Below are 23478 nucleotides of genomic sequence, written 5' to 3'. Positions count from 1 at the left end.
GAGAAGCAGGTGAGAGAGAGGTCTGGCTGTGCAAGACTTCATTCCCTGGCTCTCCTATCCCTGTTCTGCTAATATCCACACGAAGGCTTCTGGTTCTTTATTTTTGGTTGGTTTCTTTTTTTTGTTGGTTGGTTGGTTTTTAAGGAGCAAAAGATACACTGGGCAGAAATGAACTGAACAACTGCTCCACTATGAGTGAATGTTTTATTTGGTTCATTCCAATGGAACTGCACCTCCCAAGGTCTTGCATGAAAACAACAGAGGTGATTCTTGTAGCTGATGAAGATAAAGGATTTTTCCTACCACTTTAAGGGCTGGAGGAAGAACAGGCATGACAAAGCAACAATAAACAGCTTTAACCAGAACCCCCTACCCATGAGAAGTTGATGGTGCTATGAGAGAGAGGGGAAGAGACCCTTTTCAACTTGATCTCCAGTTGTTCATTGACGCCACTTGTTCCTAAAGGTAGTATTGGCCTCAGCAGTCCAGCTCTTTTGGTCCATTTTGTTTACATTGAAATTGAGCCAAAATCTTAAGGCACTTTAGGGTAGGTCACTACAATTAAATAGCTCAGCTTGGAGATTACTTGCCTCAGCCCTAACCACACCAGTAGCCAGCACAGCCCAAGTGTTTATCTGATAAATGATCAGTAAATATTTCTTCGGTTGCCAACTACCAGCTCACTCACATCTGGAGGAAAAGCCATGTAGCTCTTGTGACTGAGCTCCCTCTCCTCAAAGCCATTAGTTGAACACTCCTCTGAGCCTGCTCATGAGACCTGATTCATGCACTATCTACCCAAACCATGTTTCAGAGCTTTCTTGAGCTGTAGCATGTTAGAGCTGCCCAGCATGCTATGGCAACCCTAGATTGTCATACAGAGGTGCTTGAACACTACAGCCTGGTTAGTTCTTCCTCTGTTCAGTGTAGACTATTTAAGGGCATGTAGATGGTAGCCTATTTCTGGAGTTCTTACCTCACAGTGGAGTTCATCTGTTGAGGATGTATGAATAAAATAATACTGACGGCTTTTAGATGGGAAAGTTGAAACTGCTGGTGAAAATATTTTTAAGTAAGGTGAGAAAGGAATATGAAAGGGTGACAGTAAGTATGCTTTAAGAGGAGTTTTCTGTTATGTGATGCTTGGGATAAAATTTTTGGCAATTTGAGACCAATAAAAGTAAATAAAATTTCTAGTGTTTTCTTCCATCCCAGCTCACAGGGCTGACCAGGCCACAATTCCACAGGGATGTTCTATTGCCACAGACGTGCACAATTACTAGATCATCCCTTCTGCAGAATTTAACTTTGCTTTCCTTGAATTTGATTAAAAACAGTTGAACTAGTGGAGTCACTGAACACAAAACAGGTGCCACAGAGTGATTTACACCAACTTAGCTCAGTCTTTTAACAGCTTTTGTGAAGCAGTACAGCTCTCCAGTCTGCCCAGGGCCTTACCAAGAGGGCCTATGCCTTGAGAGGGCCAGGTTATGCTGCCCACAGCAGAGGCATTACTTCCCTAAGAGATTCCTGAACTGTTGACACAGTTCTTTTTTATGACAGCTCCTGTCCTACTTTTCAGTGAGTGCTGGAGAGCTCATGCTTGCAGTTCTGTCTGCCCAGGAACTGCTGTCTGAAATTTTTTCAGCTTTCCTTTCCCTGGACTTAAATCAGTAACTAGTTTCACTGCAACAAGGAGGGAGGCTTAGTGCAATTGTTTATTCATCTTTACAAAATTACTTTCCTGTGCCAACTACTCTCTCCATCATTCAGTTGTCATGAGGTCTGAAGGTAGCATCCACTTCCTACTTTCCTGGAAGGATGATTAATCCCGTTAGCCTGCAGGGACTGGGGGAGTATGCCAGCCCTCTGGTTCTAGTTTTGGGGGTTCCTCCTGCCCAGGGACTGCAGCTAAGCAGACCATGTAACAGGGCTCTGGAGGAAGCAGGCTTGCACAGAAAGTTGTGCCTGCTGTTTCTCAAGATGTCTTTCCCAAAATAAGGCTGGCATTTAAGTTGAGGCATTGCCAGGTGAGTGCCCATGAGTTGGCGTTGTTGCATCAGCACTGAGCCTTGCCAAGACTGAAAACCAGAGTCAGGATTTCATACTCAGTGTTCAGGAATGTGAAGTGGATGACACTGAAGAAAGAATTTCTGAGCTGTTTTTCTTGGCTGCTATCACAGGCATGGCTAGTCTGTGGTTCTTGGGAAGATACCCTGGTAGGAGGTAGCGTGGGGCTTGTGGGAGGGAGGTAGGGAGGGGTTCGATAGATTTCTACTGTGTCAGCCTAGGCTGAGGATTTAAAGCCTTGGGAGGAAATGGAGCATCACTCCACCACATTTGTCACTTTTGGAAATGCAGAGAGAATTACATTTTCTAGCTTTATTTTTTCAGCTGCTCTTATGCATTTTCCCCCTTCATCTGTATTGGTCTGCTCTGCATGGAGACAATAGAGATGAAATAAATGGTTTTCCATGTCGGTTTGTGTTATTGGGTTATTTTGTTTGGTTGGTTTGGGCTTTATTTGAAGTTCCTACTTTCCTTTGATTTAAAAAATCAATTCAGATTTCATTTAAATTACAGATTGCATATCTCTGGGTTAGTCTAGATTAATCTGGACTCTGGGCTGCTGTCAGACTTTCCCCAGACTTCCATAGTTGAAAGAAAAAGTTGTATTCCAGTTTCTTCTTTCTGCTGCCATGGAACTGTTGTCCAGGAGCAGTGTGGTAGAATCATAATTCTTGACTGCTGCTCTGGTTAACTGGAAAAGCATCACCAAGTGAGTTTCTCCTCTTTCAGGGGAAGGCTTGTATGGTAACTTTACTGTTCAGAGAGTTTTGGAATCATACTTGACTGTAATCAGTTATTTTTTTAAATCAAGCAACCTCAAGGCCTGTCTGGTTTCAGTAGGACATGTAGGACAAAGGTGCACTCATCAAAGGTTGTGTGTTCCAATTGCCAAGAAAAGACTGAAAGGAAATTCTCTACCCTTCAAAAACATGGGTCCAGAAAATGTCTTATACCACCCTTTCATTTGGAAGATTTTCAGCTATAAATGGTGCATTTATATCTATTCTTACCCAAAGTCTTCTGTAAAAAGAAGGAAAACCATAACCCAAAAGCTGGAAGAAGGTGAAGGGAGGTGGGTGATCAAGTCATGATGTCACAGTCTGTGGATTTTGCCAGTAATCTACATTTTGGAATCTCTGTCCCTGGATTTACCACACTGCACTCTTGGGCTGTGCTGGTAGTCCTGCCCTTAGGCCTGCGTGATGACCCTCTCCCCCTCATCCCTTTTTTCTCAAAAGTAATTAAAATTATCATTAATTAATCAGCTGTTTCACAGGCTCAGGGAAGAATGGCTCTGGCACAATTGCAGTAAGCACAGAAAGGAGAACAATTATGAGTTTCTTTCATAGGAACTTTCTAAGATGTTGGTACTGTTGAAGCCCCTGTCTTCTGAAACTGTAACCTGAGGAGCTCATGTGGAGAGTAGGGTGACATAATAGGATTACAGACTTAGGAAATGTGAATACTTGGATCTTTCTGGGAAAGAGCTATTACAATTGAAGGATTTTTCCATGTTGGCTAGAGCAGTGATTGTATTTGAAAATTATTTCTCATTCTTGCTGTGGAAGACTTAATTTAGCTGGTATGTGTAAGAAAATTCTTTTGACAGCAGCCCTTTTAGTTTGTCTGCCTTGAAGGCACTAGTGTGCAGCTGCATGGATGGTAATCCCATCTGTCCAGTGCAAACTGCGGAAGAGGATCATGCAGAAATGTGGTTAGAACAAGCTTTAGCTGTGGCTGCTGCATGTTTCCACCAGGCAAGGTGCTCAGGGGAGATAAGCAGTACTCTGTTCTGGACACTGTTGCTGGGAGAAGTGCTGGGGAGGGTATTTAAGTTGTGCTCAGTGTGGCCAAGAGACCAAGAAGTGACAAGGGGGAGGTGGTGGCAGGAGGAAACGATCAGAATCTCCTACAGTTGAGCATTTCCTCCTGGGAACCAATTAACAATACTTCTAACAAAAACACCCAAAAGCTAAGGATTTCAAAATTAGACATTAAATTAGTAGTTTAGGCATAGCATATCACTAGGTCATTTTATCTGGAGGTCAGAATTGATGAGGCAATGCCCTAATAACTGGCTTTGGGGACTGACTGATAGTGCTGCAGCTGGAGGAACAAATCCTATACAACAAGCGGGATCAGAAGGGATTTTGTGCCCCTATAAAATGCTGCATTAACTAATGGATTGGATTTAATCTGCTTCTCATTGTATAAAATAGATGGACATTTTTCAGCTTTTTCAGGCCTTATTTTCCATTAACTGATAATGAAGGGTGGAGGAGAAGTCATAATCCACATGCCAACAAATGATGTTGCGGGTGGTGTTTGTATTTCGTGTATATTTGAAAAACTGCTGGCTCCCGCGGCCTGAGCAGGGCTGCTCTCTGCTCTTCTGCCCTGGGCACGCCACCGGGCCGGGACAGGCCCGAGGAGGCTGCGGAAAGGCTCGGAGGGTCCGCTCACCCCTTCCTCCGGTCATCCATCCCCGGTAGCTGCCCGCGGCCACCCCCGCCCTCGGCCAGGGGAGGGGCCCTCGGCCCGCAGAGCAGGAGCCGGGCGCCGCGGCGAGCGCGGTTCGGGGACGGCGCTGAGGCCGTTCCCGGGGATGCCGCGGTAGGGGCCGAGCCCGGCGCGGGGGGCGAGGGAGGGCCCCGTGTCCCTTCCGGGGGCGGTGCCGCGGGCGGCGGCCCCAGCCGGGCTGCAGGGAAGCGCCCGCCCCTGCCGCCCCCGGCGCGGTAAGATGGCGGCCGCGGCTCAGGCGCTGAGCGGTACCGGGCTGCTCCTGGCCGCCGCCGCCCTCGCCCTCCTGGCCGTGGCCATCGGCACCGACTCCTGGTACGAGACAGACGCGCGGCGGCACCGCGAGCGCTGCCGCGGCTTCGGCCACAAGCGCAGCGACCCGCCCGGCTCCATGTCGGCGCCCAGCTCGCACCTGCCGCTCCGCGCCCGACCCCCGCGGGCGCTCCTGCCCGGGCGCCCCCCGGCCCCCGCGCCGGCCGCCGCCGCTTCCGCCGCGCTGGACTCGCACTGCGGCCGCCGCTTCAACTCCACCGTCTCGGGGCTCTGGAGGCGCTGCCACCGCGCGGGCTACGAGCCGGACAGCGAGGAGCTCATCCGGAAAGGTGCGGGGGCGATGGGCGGCGGCGGCTCCGCCGCTGTCCGTGGTGCTGAGCGCGGTGGCGGCGCGGCCCCGACGGGGCTGCGGGCGGGGCGGCGGCTGCCGCTGCCGGGGCGAGATCGGGCCGGCGGGCGGGCGCGGATGGACCCCCACGGACCCCTGGCTCCCCGTGTCTCTGGCGTGCGGGAAGCGGCGAGCGCGGCCCTGACCCCATCCCGGGGTCTTGTGCGCCTCCCTCTGTGCTAAAAATGCTGCAGTGCTGGGTGGGACCGCGTCCTCAGAGAGCCCCTTCGGGGGCCCGGTGCACGGCCTGGCTGTCGGTGGGCGGCCTCCCAACCCCAGCACTTTATTCTAATTGAGTACTGAGGAGCGTGCGGTGTTGTTTATAGCAATGTGATTTTTGCAGCGAGGTGAAAGGGACCTGTTGTTCCCATTCTAGCATGAGGGAGTTCTCATTGCTGCAGTAGATTGCCAGGCTTTATTGGTGGCAGATGTCACTCAGGGTCCCCGGGGTGACAGGATAGAAAGCTATGGATCTTCTACTATTGTGGCACATGGTACAAAGCCAAGCAGGCCATGAAGTACAAAGAGAAGTCCTGCATTTGACGGTACTGGCAACGTAGCGGGCTGACCCATGAAGTCTACGGGTTATGTATGGTTAATGATAAATAACAGGACTTCGTGTTCCAGCAGGTACATATTAGCACAGAGGGAGTAGGAGTTGGAAAAAGTGCTTCCATTGAGGCACAAAATGGAAATGCTATCTTAAGAAAGCGAGAGCAGTTCTTCAGCTTGGCTTCCAACTGTGACGCCAGTCCTGCACAGCAGAAGCTGGATAGACTGCCACTGTGAATCTCAGCTCGTCTTTGTCCCTTCTTTCCAATGCACAGCAGTGACTCTTACTTCTCAAAACTCTAGTGCTGTATGCTTAGCTTCTTTATTTATTCTCCTAGGATCCATTTTATGCAATTTCATTTTTATTTCCATGCTGAACTCCTTTCACTTAAAGGGAACTCATTAATTTCTTTCTATTAATTGTGGCTGTAAAATATTTATCTGTTTTTTTTGCTTCACATCAAGCAAAATGCTTTCAGCTCCCTCTGAGATTGGCTAAGATGGGGGGAAGGGGTAGGAAGAATACTAGTTTGGTCCTCAATACTTCTCTTTCTGAGGTATTTTCTCAACACTTTAACAAGTCACATAGAGAGGCTAGGGTCTTCATTCTACATTACAGTGTGGTGAATAGTCTTCCTCACTGTTTGGTGTGTAAAACTGGAAAGACTCTAAATCCAAAATGTTTTCTGTCTACTTTATTTCCTTCCCCCCCCCCCCCCCCCCCAGCTGTTCTGATAAAAGACCCTGCCTTTCCCTACAAAAAGCCATGCTCCCCTTATATTCTTTGCCTATTTGGTCTGCAGTTGCTACTGTAAAGATTTATATGTCATCTTATAGAGGGAAATTATTAATAATAGTTCTTGTAGACTCAGATCTTTAAATAGACACGACTCTCTTATCCCTTCTCCTGACCTGCTTTACTAGCAGCCTTTCCTCATTCCCACTGTGTCTGTCTTTTCTCTGACAACTGTGATTAAGCAGCCTTTTCCGACTGATGGTCAGGTGTGGCTGCATCTGAGCTGTTCTCTCAAGCATGATACCAGATCTGGAGCTTCTGAAAAGGAAAAGCAGGTATTTTTTTCCCCTGGTGTGACTTGAAGATCACTACTGTGCACTGCTGAAAGTCCTACTTCCTCCTCAATTTGCATTAAGTTTTTAGCTGGCTCTTTGGTGATGTGTGATGCCTTTCTTTATTCCTAGTATTTCTTAATCTAGATATTTTTATGGTCTTTTAGTGACAGAGGAGTAAATTTTATTTTTTCTCACAGTTCTATGGTAATTTTGGTTTGGGTTTATAGTCTCCATTTTTAATAGTCTCTCTGGAGTAAGATTTCTTTCCTTTCTGCATCTCTCCTGAATTCTGAATAAGTCCATAAATAGACTTACCCATACAGATAATTCCATGGGTTTCTAGTCCTGTATTTATCTACTGCTATTAATACAAAGCAGTTTCATGGAAACTTGCATACTTGTGCATTGTAGCTAATGATGCATATACAAGCATCCATTTATATATCTAGGATATTTTAAAAAGCAAAATATATTCACTTCATATATTTAAAAAGAGAAAACGAGTCAGAAGATGTACTGCAAAACTGAGAGGTGGGAAATGTTTAAATGTAAGATGGGAATGATATGTGAGATTTTTCTTAAAATGCAAAATCACTATTTTGGAACTGTGAAAAAATACAGAGTTTCATTTTAAAAATACAATTAAAAGGCAAAAGAAGAAATAATTTAAAAGCCACATGGGGAAAATGGAGATAGCAATCAGTAAGAGACAGAAGCCAAAGAATAGAACCATTTGGTGGGGAAACTAAGAGGATCTCTGTACATGTATGAGAGGCTCTCTGAGTGCAAGAACATGAACACTACATGTCATGCAGAGCCTGTGCTATGTGGGTTCCACATTCAATAACTGATGCTACAACAAAAAACATCTGCATGGACTGTTCTTAACTAGTAAGGTCCTGCAGGGATTTATTATATTTTGTTTAGGGGTCTTCTCTACCTATTAGCAGAGTAAAAAACTGTTGCTTACAAAATGGTGACAGAAGAAAATGATGAATTGGGAAAGATCCATTCTAACAGGATAACTTGATGGGCTCATTGAACAACGTGCACTTTAACATCCCTACACTGAAGGAATTAAAAATTAAAAGGTTTATCATTGTTGATAAACGAGGGATTTTATTGCTTTTCAGGCATGCTCTGAAAAGTCTCTGGGGTGGGACTGGTACATTTCATATATACTGAAAAGACTTCTTGCTACCATAATGTAGCTGAGAAAGTGAGGAGAACCACTGGATGCTTAAGCAGAGGAACACAACAGTTTGGGACCGTAGTGAGGCCCTTGAGAGAAAACTGCTCGGTCCTGGTGTCTGTACTTCCCATTCTTTCTGACTGGTGATAAGTTGGAAGAGTTACGGGATTGCCTGTGAGGTCTGTAGAGGATCTGTTATAGTGGCAGGTTTAATAAACTTGATCTGTTTCGTCATGGCCCTTGGTGAGTATGATATGTCAATGTGATCTGTAAGGGTTCTTGTGGTATTTTAAAGAAAAGTTGATTTATTTGATCTGGTGGCCCTTGGTGACAATGTGGACAGAGTGAAAGCATGGCTGTGGTGCTCCTCAGAATCCTGGGCAGAAATGTAGGAAAATGCCAGGAAGCTTCAATGGTCACTTGGTGCTGGGGCATGAGAGAGAGGAGGGCCAGACTCACATGGTATTTAGTTGTTAACTGGCCATGGCTGCTCATGGGCAGGAGGGGGTCTCTCCCCGCTGTGTGAGAATCAAACTGCTCTGATACTGGGCCACATAGCAGATTTGAAAATGAACCCCTCCATTTCTTCATAAACCTCTGGCACATCATGTAAAAAAAACCCGCATGTGTCAAAGTTGGAGACAAAAACTAAACTGAAAGTCAGGATGTGCTAAGCCCAGGATTATAGACTGAATGTAACAGAGCAGGGTTGGTGTTTCTGTGTTTCTGGCAATTTAGGAACAAGGGGCTTGTGCTCTGCCTGGGTATCTGGCTAGTCTAGCAAGCATTCTTCATGTTCAATCCGGAGAAAGGACTTGTCCAGAGACACTCACATGTATTCTTCCAAAGGATGTGTGAGTTCCAAGGGGAACCTGTCTGCAGTTGGGTCCTGAGGGGTGAAAAAAAAACATGTTGAGGACAAGGTGTTAGAAACAATGATGGCTGTGAGAAGGCACAGAAATGTAGCTGGGCCATGAAAGTGTCAGTGTGACACTGCTGGATGCAGTTCATTGCAGTTCATGTTTATTTTTCAATCAAGAAAATTGTACATGCAGTATGACTCTCACAGTGTTCTTTTAAAGTCCTTAGAAATGCTGGGATGTCCATCTACCCTTTTGCTTGGATGTATGCTTTATGATAGGCTAATGACTTGTGCACCTGCCTCCTTCTGTCCTGTGTTCCCAATGTACTTGTGTGCCAAAACAGACAACACTCACTTGTTGTTCACCACATGACTCTGTTCTATTCAAGCCCTTGCCTGAAGGCAGAGGTTTTAATTTTGGCAGGCTTTCTTATGGTGCTTGTCTGAGTGTGTTTTAAATAAAAGGGAAATCACTTTGCTGGCAGGTTTCTGAAATGGAGGGCAGCATGCTGTCCCTATTTTGTAGATTGCGATATCAGGTATGTAAGGCTCAGGTTCAAGGACTTACTGGAACTTTGAAACACTTTTTACTTAATAGTAACCTTGGGACTGCAAACTTGATTTTGATTTTTACTTTTTTTTTTTTCTTGAGTACTTAGAGAACAAGATGTTATATGACTTTAAATGCAGTCCTGCAGACCTGGCCATATTTATTGGAGTGCATGGCATCTCTGCAAGTGAGACCTAGAGATTCACTGAAAAAATGGGAAACACAGACTAGTGATGGCAATTGCAAAATCGAGGTACTGAAGATAGCCTGGGTGCGTGTTAAAATTTCCTGGGAGGAAGTGGCTTAAGTATTCAGCTGAGAGATCATACTTCTACCCTGAGTCCCTGACTATCTTGCCTGCCTATTTCAGCTTTTCTAACAGATTGACTGAGTGATGCTTCCCTTGTTTTGTCTATAGTGGCTCACATCAGAGTGGGTCCAGTCTGTGCTCTTGGGAAAATGGAATCTTGTTGGAAACACGGCTTGTGCTGGTGTAGTCAAAGGCTGTTACCAAGCCTATGGATCAGAGGTCAGCACTGAGCAAATGCCCTGAAATCTGTGCACTCCTGAGCTTTTTTTTTTTTTCTTGCAAACTTGCTGTTTTAATATAACTGTATGTGCTACCTATATAAAATTAGCACTTTGAATTCTGGGGAAGAAAGGATTAGGAGTACAGTTTTTAAACCAGAGGTAGAATGACTTGATATCTAAAATTTTCTAAATAATGAGTTTTGTATGAGAAGGTGGAGAGGTTTTAGTTTTAGTTAACATGTTAAACTCTTGGAATTATAAAGAGCAAGTATTTTTCTTGGTGGTGTCTTAGCTGAGAAGTTCATAGCTTTGATCATAAGGTATGTACGTCTCTGGTCTTTGCTTTTTCTTTAATGAGCTATAACAATAGTAATCCTTGCTCTTGTATAAAATGCTGTTTCATATGTACTACTTTTCTGATCAGGAAATGTAAGTGCACAGATCATACTTTTAATGAATGCAATGCATTATAATATGAAATCTGATGTCATTAGGTTGTTCTATATACATATTTCTCAACAACACATGCAAATTGTGTCCGCACTGAAATTGAATTCAGTCAGCAGTTACAGGTGAAATTTGAATAGATACTGTGTTGTACTGTATATGGCCTAAGTTCCTAACTCAGATGTCTGCAGCCTTTGCAAATGAACTGGCACCCTCTGACATGAGCTGTCTTGCTGATGGGTGGCTCAGGTGGCTTTGCAGCCTTGTCCTGAGGTAAGGACAAGTGCAAGGAGGGAGCACTGCTCAGCGGGAGAGGTCACTGGCTGCAGGTGAGGGGCAGCACCTCTGTGTATGGTGTGCAGCTGGAAGTGCTCTGTGGTGCTGGGGAAGCAGCAGGGAGCCACAGCAAGGGAAGAGGTGGTGGGAAGCACAGCTGAGAATGGGAGAGTGCTTGAAATAGGAGGAAACTCAGATCACCTTTCCCTCCCTGGCCTGATGGCTGGAATTACCTGGGTCTCTCTTATGCAGCTTCTGATCTTGTGAAATGGGGGCTTCCTCTTTGCAGGTCCTTGCAGAAAACAGGTCAGTACAGTCCCAGTGAACATTGTTAGAGAACAAAATCATGCTTCTCATTGCTGTGGGAGCCACACAAAGCTCAGTTCTTCTGGGTTTTCTAGTGTCGTTTGAAAAGCTGATTACTGAATCTGCAGCTCCCTGCTAGTGATTGTTCACCAGCCTAATGAGCTCACTGGCCAGTTGATTGTTTGTGAATGGTTCTTCTGCTCCAACATTCAAATAGTGGTAATTACCCTGTAGCTATTGTTTAAGAGGAACTTTCTGTACTATTTAGCTCTTTTACCTTTTTGGTTACTCTCTTCTACTCCACCATCCATGTTTTATTCTCCCGCATTTTCTAAATTAAAAATCCCTTTCAAGAAGAGCATGTTGGTAGGTTCACATTGACATCTAGGGTACGCTTTTCTTTAAGCTATAATGGAAACAAGCCTACCTGGCTACTACTGTTCATTGAAAGTAAAGCAAAGAGCCAATGACTATTGGAGTGAATTCAAAAGATTCTCCTATGCAGTTCACTTTCCAGCATTCATTCAAAAATTTTAGTGTTTCAGTTTGGTCTTCTTAGAGATGAAGTAGTCCTGTTGGTACTTAGCCGTATTGTGTCTTTAGACATCCCAAAAAAGATCACAGCAGTTCCTCTAGAAAGCTTTTAGAGCTGTTTTCCCTGACTGTCGTTACTGTTTAACTTCAGCTGTTGCTTCCAGCACCTGGCATCTGCTTTGCCACTGTTTCTTTGTAAATTCTCTCCTCTCCTAATCCCAAAGTCTTTGAAGTAAACAGCTCTTTTTTGGTTACATTTTCTCTGTTACTGAACTAAAGCTTCCTCTGCTGTGAGCTCTGCTGGTCCAGCAGCAAGTGCAAGGCAGAGGGGTTTCATGCTGTTCACACTGACGTCTCTTTACAGGAGTTATTCAGCGCTGCACTGCTGTGAAGTACCACTACACCTCCAGCTCTCTGCCTCGCAACTTACCTATCAACATCACCAACACCATCCGGCAGGATGAGTGGCACGCGCTCCGTAAGTAGCCCGGAGCGGGGCACAAGAATGTTTGGATCACTAAATGCCATAATGCAATGTCAGCTGAGGGCTCAGAATCACCTCATCTAAGCATGGCACTGGGCTCTAAGCATAGATACAGATTGATTAGTGGAAGGAGGTATGAGAGGAAGTATATTAGAGGAAGTATGAGCAGCCAGCTGTGTGATTGGAAGGGGACATGAGATCTGGAGGGGCTTAAAGCTGAGAATTCAGGAATACAGTCGTGTTGTGAATTGCAAGGTGTAATTGTATTTTGGGTCTGGGCACAGACAGTTCCTAGCTGGTGTACAGCAAAGGTGCTGCATCACTGTATAGATCCTGTTGCAATTTTCTGTGTACACACCAGTGATGCAACCCCCTGGTGACCAGTTCTTTCAGGGAAGATCTCAGTTTATCTGTGCACCAGCACCTGGCCCACAAGCTGCCTCAATTCCAAGTCTTTCCCACACAGATAATTGACCTGTATCCTGTGACTGAGAATGATTTAATCAGTTTTTTTCTGCTCCTGCTTCTCTCTGTTTTTTTGTTCTATTGCTCACGTAATTTAACATAGCCCCTGTCATGTGAGAGTCAGTGCCAAGGAAAGCCTAGGTCACCTGGAGACTGAACTAGGAGGAGACAAGAGCAGCAATTTTACTATGGATAAGAAAGTGCTGTTCATGTCACTGGTACCCAAGCTTTTTTTGAGAACTTGTTACTGGACTTGTTCCCATAATACTGTATTGATCTGCTGTCTGCTTCTGTCCTCCCACTATTCCTCTTTTCAGCTCACACTATGTGCTTCCCCATGTGCTAATCCTTCTCCAGTGTCCCCTCTTGCTTCTTTTGTTTCAGTTTTCAGCAGAAAATGTTCTCCCCCAACAAACTCTATCCCAAAGAAAGATACCACACCAAACCAAAAAAAGCAAACAAAAAATAAAAAAAAACCCCACCTTGTAGTACTAACTTGAGTTTGTGATGAACCCCTTCTGTCCCATGCTGGGGAGTATTTGGCTGGTACTTCTCTGGATCAGGACAGAAATGCTCTCCAGTTGCACAGTGCCCAGCACAATGGAGACATTTTAGATGGATTCCCTGAGTTCCAGTGTAATCGGTAAACTATCTGCCTCAAAGAAGCTACAAGAGGAGAAACCCATGGTTGAAGTATAAACTTTAGAACCAGTAAATCCACGTCTGTCTGGACTCTGCCTTGGCTGTTCTCTCTAGGTACTGCCATCTTCATGTCTTTTGTCTTGCTTTTCTCCTTTTCCTTCAGATCTGCGGAGGATGACAGCTGGCTTCATTGGCATGGCAGTCTCCATCATCCTGTTTGGGTGGATCATTGGTGTGCTGGGCTGCTGCAAACAGCAGGAGCTCATGCAGTACGTGGCTGGGCTGCTCTTCCTTATGGGAGGTGAGAGCCTTTCACTTCTGCTCCTCAAGTCACCTCATTCAGTATTACTGACTTGTAAAAGTAATGTCAGCCCACAACAACCACACAAAACAGTTACTTAGTGCAGCAAGCTGTCAGCAAAGTGCAGTTACCACTTCCAGCACTGGGAATGCTTGTTTCTCAGTAGACCCCAATGTGTGTGTATGAGTCTTCTGCTCTAGAGCTGGTGTGTAGCCACAAGGGACCATGTGCACGATGAGCACAGTCCTCTGGCTTGCTCCAAGGGTGCAGCCTGTGGCTCCTGTAATACAGCTCAGCCCAGTTTTCCCTAGGAATCATAACAAACAAACTTAAGTTAATGTAGAGCACCTTTCTGGTACTGAGAGGTGCTTAAATTTTCATGTAATGGCAAAGTCCAAACCAGCCAAGCCTGGGAGAACACTAGCCCAGTCGTAAGGGTGTCAGCTCAGTGCTTGCCCAGAGGCGTTATATCTGTTTGTCCTGCGTGAGAGCCGACTTTCTGTATGACCAAAGGTTTTTCTGAACTTTGATTTTTTCAACTTGAAAATGGGCAGTACAGACCTGGAATCTAGTGTACTAGTGTGTATTAGACATACTATAGTGCCTTGTGTCTTCTTAGGCTTTTTTCTCCTCTGTACAGGTGTTCAGTGAATGTGCAGCAGATGACAAAAACCTAGGCATGCTTTTTGGGCCCAGGGTACAGCTGGCAGAAGTGTGGGTATTCCTAGTGAAAAGAAAAAAAGAGTGCTGCACTTTGCAGCCCTGGGATTCAGTGAGCTAATTACCTTTCACAGGAGAAACTGCCCAAGTACTGTCTGGAACCTAATTACATTAGACACTGGAAATAGTCTCAGGAGAATCAAAGCATGATGAACTATGACCGAGTTCAAAATTGCAATGAAAGGTGCTAAGTTAATACTGGTTATCTGTGAAGCAGTGCCCTTCAGTCCTATGTATTTCCCTCCTTTTTTTTTTTCTGTGCATTATAAGGAGAGGGGCTGGTAGGACTGCAGATAAAACCCCAAGGGTAATTCTTGATATTGAAAATTAATGATTTTGCAAATACTGAGGGGAAAAAAAAACCAGAGCATAATTAACCTGTGTGAAGGCAGTGTAGAACCCTCTTGCTTTTCTCCTGCAGGTACTTGCTGTATCATCTCACTCTGCACATGCGTAGCTGGGATCAATTTTGAGTTATCCCGCTATCCTCGCTACGTCTATGGGCTGCCGGAGGACATCAGTCATGGCTATGGCTGGTCCATGTTCTGTGCCTGGGGGGGCTTGGGCCTCACCCTGCTGGCTGGGTTCCTCTGCACATTGGCCCCATCACTCAACACCTCCCGGGCATCCGTACAAAAACCCAGACAAGAAAATGGGGCTGTGTGACCCTAGAGGGAGTGAGGAGACTCTGGAAAGCGCAGCCTGGGCAGAGCTGTGGGTTAACACCAGGAAGAGGTGGCATGTCAGCGTGTGGAGAGCAGTGCCAGAGCTGTTGAAATGCCAGCCCATGGGACGCTGCTACAGCCTCCAGTCGCAGACACAGACATTGCAACTCCAGGTTTGAATTCTTGGCAACTTGATCATTGATGATTTAAGGGGGACAGTTCTTTCAATTTGTTTTTCTTCTGTTTACAAGGGATTAAGTCCAAGACTGTGTCTTTTTTTGTGCTGTTTTTTGAACTGTACCTCCATGGTCCTGTTATTGTCCAGTTGTAAAGGATGTTTACGCACCGACTCTATTGCTGCAGGTCTGTGTAATTCAGACCCAATTTAGGGCAAGGAGCTAAGTGAAGTTGGCTTGAACACTTTTGCAACAGGCATATTTAGTGTTGGCTCAGGCCATCCTTTCCCAAAAGAACCTTGATCTAAGCTGAGGTTTAGGCCAAAGAATTAGCCCATTCTTAGTATTAATTTATTTAAATCAGAATCCTGTGCTATTCCATGCTGTGGATTCAGCTCTTTACTCACTACTCAAAGTGTTTCTAAAAGGAGCTGTCACTGAACAGGACTCCAAGAAAACTCTTACGCATTCTGGAAAGCAGAGGAAAGTTTTTCTCAGCTTCTTACAGTGAAGGTTACTCATTTGGGTAACATATCCTTATTTTAACGGGGAGATGAATGCAAGGTGCAGCTTTTTGTATTCCACCAGAGGTACGTTTTTTAAAACATGTAATCATTTGAGCTGCCAGGATCAACTTTCTGAACTAACTTGTGAATGCAACTCACGTTCTGTGAAAGGAGATGAGTAACTCTTTTCTCTGAGCTCAAATAACAGTACTGCTAAAATAGCAGATGTACACCCCCTCTAATATTAGTGCCCAAAGGAACCACAGTGTATTTTCCTCAGGAACGTGTGGCTTCTGCTCAGTTCTCCACTCATCCCCTTCCAATGTCAAATACGCTGAGCGCAGCGCATCAAGAACACACGTGTTCCACTGGAACAAGATCCCTCTCCAAAATGAACACTAAGGACCTTGGTACCAGCACAAGTACTAGGGCTAACTCAGGAACATCAGCCAAAGTACTTTGGAGTGCATTTTTCTTTCATACCTTTATTCTTTTTTTCCTTCTCACATCCCTGCCCCTCTCTCAAGTGTCCAAAAACTGCACAGGTAAAGATGAGATGGCCAGCATTTGGAGATGTTTACATTGTATTTAAGATACAATACAGTGGCATGTAAGATACTTAATGCTAGTCAGTGTATTTATGAAAAGTGTAATTTTTAAATGGAAGTTGTAACTCTCAACTGGCATTAAAAGTACTGAAAGACTTGCTCAGTGGATGAAATGTTGAATTCTTTGACTAGTGACCTGATTCCTTCACATACATATACAGCAACAGTGTTAAAGCTTCAAAAGTTCAAATGATGAAGTTTAAACATAATTCATGTGTGACATGTGTTCACCCTTGCAAAATGCATGTTCAAAAGTTTCAAATGCTAACAAGGCTGGAGGCTGTTCACAGGCTGTGCAGGCAAGAACCAGGGATGCTGTCTGAGCTGCAGCTTATCCATGTCACAGTACACTTACTGCAATACAGCCTCTTGGTCCTCATGAGGAAATACTAGAGCAGGGATTAATCCAAGTCTAGCTGAAGAAGGGTCCAAGGGCAGCACGATGGGCACTGCAGACACGAGGCTTTCAGCCTCCCTTACACAGAGCAAGGGCAGCAGCCCCAACACATCACGGATTTGTTTTTAAAGGGAAAAAATGCTTTATTTTTTCCACACAGAAAGTAAGCAATACAGTCCAGTCTACTCCTGTCCTCTGCCAAGGCCGCAACCTTGACTGGGCAGGGATCAGGCATAGTACTGCAGATTGGCTTTCTTCTTTGCTTGAACTTCCAAGATTCCTTCCATGTAATCCTCGTGGGTGAGCTCTGTAGCTCCACGGCGGAGGGCAATCATCCCCTGCCCAATGATACCATATTTAGAGAGGGAATGTGAGCACCACACCAGTTCCAAATAATGACTCCATGCTAGCTTTCACATTTCCCTCCCTTCAGTGCCATTCCTATGGCGGAACACTTACCGCTTCAACACACACAGCCTTGCATTGGGCTCCATTGAAATCATCTGTGCAGCGAGCCAGTTCCTCATAGTTCACGTCAGGGCTGATATAAGCAAATGGGAAAAAAAGTCTTGAGAGCATGTACCAAATAGAAAAAGCAACGTAGGGAGTTTCCTCAGCCCTACAATGAACTCTCAACAAGCGACTGCCAACCACTTCTCAGCCCCGAGGTACCACTGTGAGACAAAAAGAGCCCCAGAAGGCCATACCTGACATTCATTTTGCGTGAATGAATCTGCATAATTCTAGCTCTGGCCTCTTCATTAGGCATTGGGAACTCAATCTTCCGATCTAACCGTCCAGAGCGGAGCAAAGCTGGGTCCAAGATATCAACCCGGTTGGTTGCAGCAATCACCTAAGTAGAAATAGGATCATCAGTGTGAGGCACCTGGAAGACAGGCCTCTTCTCCCCACAGATTCACCAAGCTTCTTTCCTGGACATTGTTTTCCATCCCCTGCTAGTACACCCTGGACCTCAGCAGTATTCCCTGCTAGTTCCCAACCTTGACTTGTGTGTTGGGCTGGAAACCATCAAGTTGATTAAGCAGCTCCAGCATAGTCCTCTGCACCTCCCGGTCACCAGCCTTCTCACTGTCAAACCTGAGGGGAAACAAGGGTAAAACTGTCAGTATGAACCTGACCACTCTGTCCCTATGTTTTTAATCACATCAAAACACAGAATGATGCAGTTCATGCTTTTTGGCTGAGGTCTTCCAAATTTTTCCTTGAAACTACAGTCCTACCATGATGAGGACTATAACTAGAATAACTGTCAGCAGCATCTAAGACTTACTTAGTCTTTACAGCTGAATGGGGCTTATGTTGTCTACGCCCAATTAGTAAATGAGCATGAACATCTCCAGGTGCCTGCTGCAGTGATCAGAAAACAGTTTTATACAGCAGGAGGCTACCAGACAGATCCCAAGTCTGACAAACTTTGCTCCTGAGCCCAAGGATTGTGGCAACTGCTATCCATCTGTGACTGTGTTCACACTTTCTGAGTAAGCCATCCTTTAAAAGGCTCTGCTTACATACACAGGCAAAGGAAGCTGCTAGGCAGCTCCCAAGAACTTTACAACATGGACTACAGCTCACCTTTTAGTGCCAATGGCATCCAGTTCGTCAATAAAGATGATGGAAGGAGCTTTTTCCTTCGCAAGAGCAAAAGCATCACGTACCAGCTTTGCTCCATCGCCAATGAACATCTGCACAAGCTGTGGACCCGCCAACTTCAGGAACGTGGCCTGCGAAGTGAAAGAATCAATCCTAGGCCTCATTTCACAATAGGGTCGCTTCTGAGTACTATAAGAAGCCCTTAATCAAAACAAGCAAGCACGTAAATAGACAGGAAAATGCCAGCCTTTGTAACACCAATTTGTGTGTATGACCTTCTTCTCCTGGAGGTGTTCTTACTCTTTGTCAGGTACTATTCTAAAGCAGCACACACTTTCACAGGTTCGTTTTACCTTGGTCTGGGCAGCACATGCTCGAGCTAAGAGCGTCTTCCCTGTTCCTGGAGGCCCATACATAAGGACCCCTTTAGGTGGCTGTATACCCAGATTTTCAAATTTCTCCTTGTGATTCATTGGCAGGACAATGGCCTCCACGAGCTACAACAAAATAAAAATATGAATACATAAACCCATTCTTCTCCACAGATTCAGGCTGTCTGCTTTTGAGTTGAAGTTCAAAGACTGTTGTCCACAGTCACACCAGAAACTATACATAAAATATCACCTCCTGGATTTGTTTATCCAGCCCCCCGATGTCGCTGTACTGCTCTGTGGGCCTCTCATCCACCTCCATGGCTTTCACCCGTGAATCATACTCAGTAGGCAGAGTCTCCAGGATCAAGTAAGAGTCTTTGTTCACCCCCTGTAAACACAAGTCCTTTGCTTTTAACAGGTCCCTCAGATAGCACTAAATAAACATGCAATCAAAGCTGATTTACTAGACCTCAAGGAATAACCAGCTTTGACACTGGCATTAATCAAATCACCCCAGCTTGGCAGAGTGGACAGTGCCACAATCAACCCTCCACATTTATTCAAGTGGTCCAGTTTATTTCCAATAAAAAGACAGGATTAAAAAAACTTACTAAGTAGTCTCTAAACTTTCAGCACCTAATTGTATGTATAAAGGACATAAACCCCAAACTGCTTTTCTTTACTACAAATCTAACTGAACCCATAATACTTTTCTATTAAAATTTTAGTAGAGAAATGATCTTGGGGAAATCTGGACAGACTTTTCTTCTTTCTTAAAGGAAAGACGTGCAATTTTCTGGCCACCATCATATCTAACTATCACAATAGAATCACTCACCACCAGATCTCCAGGCTTCAACTTCTCAGCATCAACCAACCCAATAACAGGCAAGAAATATGTCTGTAAGAAAGAAATCTAAGTGAGCAAAACCAGATGGACAAGATCCTTTGCATCACTCCTCACACCTGGTTGGGCACATGGGTCTTACCTGACGTGTAGAGGTCTTGATCACAGCACACTTGCCCTTCCTCTGGGAGTCCAGGTCAATGTTTGCTCCATCCTCCTCCTGGTCATTTGGGTCAACATCCAGCAGCTGAAAACCAGGGTGAAAGAGTTAATGACAGTGTAACCAGACTAGCAAGATGACCTTAGAATTAATGCTTCTAACATATATGCATTGGAAGAAATAAAACTTTCCATCATCCATCAGCAGTAGAATCCTAAAAGCATTAAAGCCCTCCTGTAAAAAGTGATTTCTTCCTTTCCTTATGAAGCAGCATGCAGTAGTGCATAGAAGGATTTTACAAAATTCAGAACTAAGTAGTAGCTAATGACACTGATTCCTTCTCCCACACAGCAGCTCACATTAAGGCTTAAGCTCATTAAGTTTTAAAATAGTAGTACAAACCAATCCCATTTTTAATAGCAAACTATCAGCATTCTTTTTCCTATCATCAAAATTACTGAATTACAGAAAGAATGTGATGGAGTAACAGAACCACAGCCTTTCATTTGCTGTTTCACAAGTTTCAGAGAGCATGTGTCCAATTTCAGATACTCAAGTTTACGCTCAGAAGGGCTGTGTCACCCTCTGATGGTTGTTAGGTACAGATGAACAGTACCCCAAAGCCTAAGGAATGACCCAGAGAACAGGTGGGCAAGAGATATAAATAAGACCAACAGAAACCACCAATAAACAACAGAAAAACCTGAAAGTCCTGGCTCTGGCAGCATTGGTAGTCTGAGAATACTTCAGGTCTTGAATCCCTGCCTTTCTCCCTGCCGCTGTAAATTGCACACTTCTCATGTCACTACAAAAGAGCCCACCACCCTCACCTCAATAACATTGGAGACAAGGTATGGCAGGGTTTTGTTCACTTTGATCTTCTCACTGTTCTCTTTGATCTTGTCTTTCATGGCCTGGAGCTCGTGGGTCACTCTCAGTACCTCACTCTTCATGATCTGTAATCAGTACACAGAAGAAAAAGGAATAGTGTCAGAAGACTGAGGCAAGATAAAATTAATAGATTATTCCAAAAGCAAACAGTCAGAGAAATCTAAGTCTGAGGAATAAAGGGACATGCAATATAAAAAAAAGCAAAGCCAGCAAATTAGCCAAAAATTGTTAGGAATCGAGGCTACAGAGTCCATTCTGGTCTCTAACTAATCAATAACTCCAAATAATTTCTTCCCTGTGTCACTTGGTAGCCTCAGCCTAATCAGTGCAACAGCTTACAGGGTTGCAATGTGACCTACATAACAATATGGCCCAGATATGGAAACTGTGGTTTGGTTTGATGTTTTAATATATACAGATACAGAAATAACTACATATACACACCTATTTTAGTTTTAAAGATGTCTTTTAAGAAAGATGAGGACAGACTTTTTATTAAGACTTGTTGCAACAGGACAAGGGGTAAGGGTTTTAAGCTTCAAGGGGGTAGATGTAAGAATTTTTTTGCAGTAAGGATAGTAAAACACTGCAACAGGTTGCCCAGGAACATGGTGGATGCCCCATCCCTGGAAACAAGCCCAGGTTGGACAGGGCTCTGAGCAACCTGGTCTAGTTAAAGATGTCCCTGCTCATGGCAGGAGTTGGCCATTAAAGGTCCCTTTATTCTACGATTCTATGATCCTACTAACTGTAAGGAAAAAATACTTCTAAGAAAAAAGTTCAATACTCCCCATCCAAGAGTGAGTACATTTCCACCCAACACAAAGGTACCCAACACAGGTGTCTGTGGTGCTGTCTGGCTGACACCAATAGGCCTTTTCCTCCCTTTCCTGGTGAGTCACACAGTGTGCAAACACACACTTTTGTGATCCCCACTGAAGTGACTGAGCACCAACAGATCTCAGGAGAACTGGTCACACCTGAATTGGTGTAAGTGATTCTGTTCAATGGGGAAATCCACTGCACCAAGAAACTATCTTTTTAAAAGTCTTTATGCCTAAACATAATACTGTGCTGTAACACATTCACAGGACAGAACTGTTACAGGAGTCAATACAGAATCTAGAAGAAGGCTACTTCTACCCCTTACTGTATTCTGCAATTTAAAAATAAACATATATTTACCTTTACTGTCTTTAAAGAATAATAAAGTATACTACAAAGTCAGAATTACTTGCGGGGCCTGAAGCATTATAGGATGAAGTTACTCTGTAGAATTTATAAAATATTTTATCTCAATACTACTAACACTGGGCAGCAAACATTCTGAATTTGTAAGTGCTCTTTTATGCAAAACGTCTCTGTCTTGAGACAGGTCTATGTACTTAACGTCTTCATGAATGAACAAACAAGAGAATGGAATATTTTCTCATCATGTTTGCAAATGACACCAAATTGGGCGGTATAGTCTCAGCGTTCAAGGGCAGAGCTGCCACACAGAAACCTTACAAAACAAAAAGACACATGCAAAGCCCCGCACCAGGGAGGGAAGAGCACCTTGCAATGACACATGCTGGTGACTGTCTGGCTGAGGAATGGACCTGGGGGGTCTCTGTAAGACAATAAACTGAACAGGAGCCAGCAATGTGCCCTGCCAGCAAGGGTAGCAAACCGCATCTTGGGCCGTACTATCAGGACTGTAGGCAGTAGATGGAGAACAGTGTTCAGTCCCCTTTATTCAATACTTTTAGATCCTACCTAGAGTGAGACTCAGTCCAGTTTTGGTGTGCCCCCATACAGCAAAGACATTGATAAACAGGACCGAGTTCAGCATAGGGCCACCAAGATGCCTAAGGGCTGGAGCATGGGCCCTGTGAGAAAGAGCTGAGGGAGGCGGGTCTGTTCTGCTGGAAAACAGAACTGCTGGAGAAGGAAGAGGTATCAAAGAGATGAACCAGACACTTCACAGGAGTACACAGCAGGCAGATGAAATAACAAAGACTGAAAGAGGGGCGGCTCAGACTGTATGCAAATCAAATCTTTATCCTCACGAGGTCTATCAAGCAGTAGCACTGAAAACTCTTCGAAGCGGTACGGTATCTGTCTTGAAAGGATTTCAAGATCGAACCGGATGAAGCCCTAAGTAGCATGGGTTATGGCTGACCCTGCTTTGAGGAGTTTGGCCTGGAGGTCTGCTCAAGTCCCCTTTAACCTGAATTACGCAAGGATCCTACCTGACTCGGGCCACAGAACAGACGACCCCCTCCCCTGTGCCTACGAGGGAGGGCCTCTGTCACTTTAGCTAAAGGATCCATCCATGGCTGCGTCGAACAACCGCCCCCTCAGCTTCCTTGGGTCCATGCTCTTCCCGTGATTCTTCCCTACCTTCGCGGTTCAGTATTCCTCAATCTGCCCTTCTCGTTTCAATTAACCGCGTTTAATTTCTTGTTGTCCCCGTGGCTGTGCTAACCCGCCCGTCCCGAACAACAGCAGCACAGAGCTCCCGAAAAGGCGGCCCGGCCCGGCCCGGCTCCGCTCCCAGGCCCGGCCCGGCGCGGCCCCCGCCGCTACCTTGATCTCGCTGTCGAGGAGACGGGTGCGCTGCACGATCTCCTCCGTGGACATCTTCAGCACCTCCTCGCCGACACCGTCCTGCGGGGGCACAACGGCAGCGTCACCCTCGGCCCGGCCCGCGGCTCGCCCCGGCCCCGCCGCCCCCGGCCCCGGCTCCTCACCTCCGACTCATCCCACACCGACGCCATCTTTCCGCCGGCCCGCGGGCGCGAGCACGGCGCGGCGGGTTCGGGTCGGCAGATTCCGCACTGCGATTCCCGGCGGCGCAGGGCGGGGGCAGCGCCCCGGGCGGGACGCGCGGCCCGGGGCTTCCGCGCACCCTCCCCTCCCCTTCCCCGCCGCTGCCGCCGCCCCGATCGCGGCCCCCGCGGCCGTGCCGAATCTGCCGGCGCGGAGGGGAGCGGCCGGCGGGTCAGGTGCCGCCCCCGAACCTGCTGCGTGATGGCGGCAGCGCCACCGCGGGGCGGGGCGCTGGAAGCAGACGG

At 45.6% G+C, this 23478-nt stretch overlaps 2 protein-coding genes across 2 annotated transcripts; one reads left to right on the top strand and one right to left on the bottom strand.

Moving 5' to 3' along the window:
• The first annotated feature begins 4810 nt into the window (after nt 1-4810).
• Nucleotides 4811-14850, top strand: LOC134045679 (transmembrane protein 178B-like). The gene is made up of 4 exons (XM_062495561.1): nt 4811-5192; nt 11937-12050; nt 13327-13464; nt 14606-14850. Exons 1-4 carry the CDS (start codon nt 4811-4813, stop codon nt 14848-14850), a joined length of 879 nt encoding a protein of 292 aa, XP_062351545.1.
• A 1786-nt stretch (nt 14851-16636) lies between these two features.
• Nucleotides 16637-23315, bottom strand: PSMC3 (proteasome 26S subunit, ATPase 3). The gene is made up of 12 exons (XM_062494147.1): nt 23155-23315; nt 22991-23071; nt 20359-20484; nt 19511-19615; nt 19360-19422; nt 18772-18909; nt 18501-18644; nt 18130-18278; nt 17538-17634; nt 17244-17389; nt 16996-17077; nt 16637-16874 (listed from the first exon to the last, which is right to left on the bottom strand). Exons 1-12 carry the CDS (start codon nt 23179-23181, stop codon nt 16764-16766), a joined length of 1269 nt encoding a protein of 422 aa, XP_062350131.1. The 5' UTR covers nt 23182-23315; the 3' UTR covers nt 16637-16763.
• Between the last annotated feature and the right edge of the window lie 163 nt (nt 23316-23478).

Source organism: Cinclus cinclus, chromosome 6 (genome assembly GCF_963662255.1).
Source record: "Cinclus cinclus chromosome 6, bCinCin1.1, whole genome shotgun sequence".
Classification (NCBI taxonomy): domain Eukaryota; kingdom Metazoa; phylum Chordata; class Aves; order Passeriformes; family Cinclidae; genus Cinclus; species Cinclus cinclus.
Note: the sequence above shows the minus strand (reverse complement) of the source record. Positions and strands in the feature narration are given on the sequence as shown.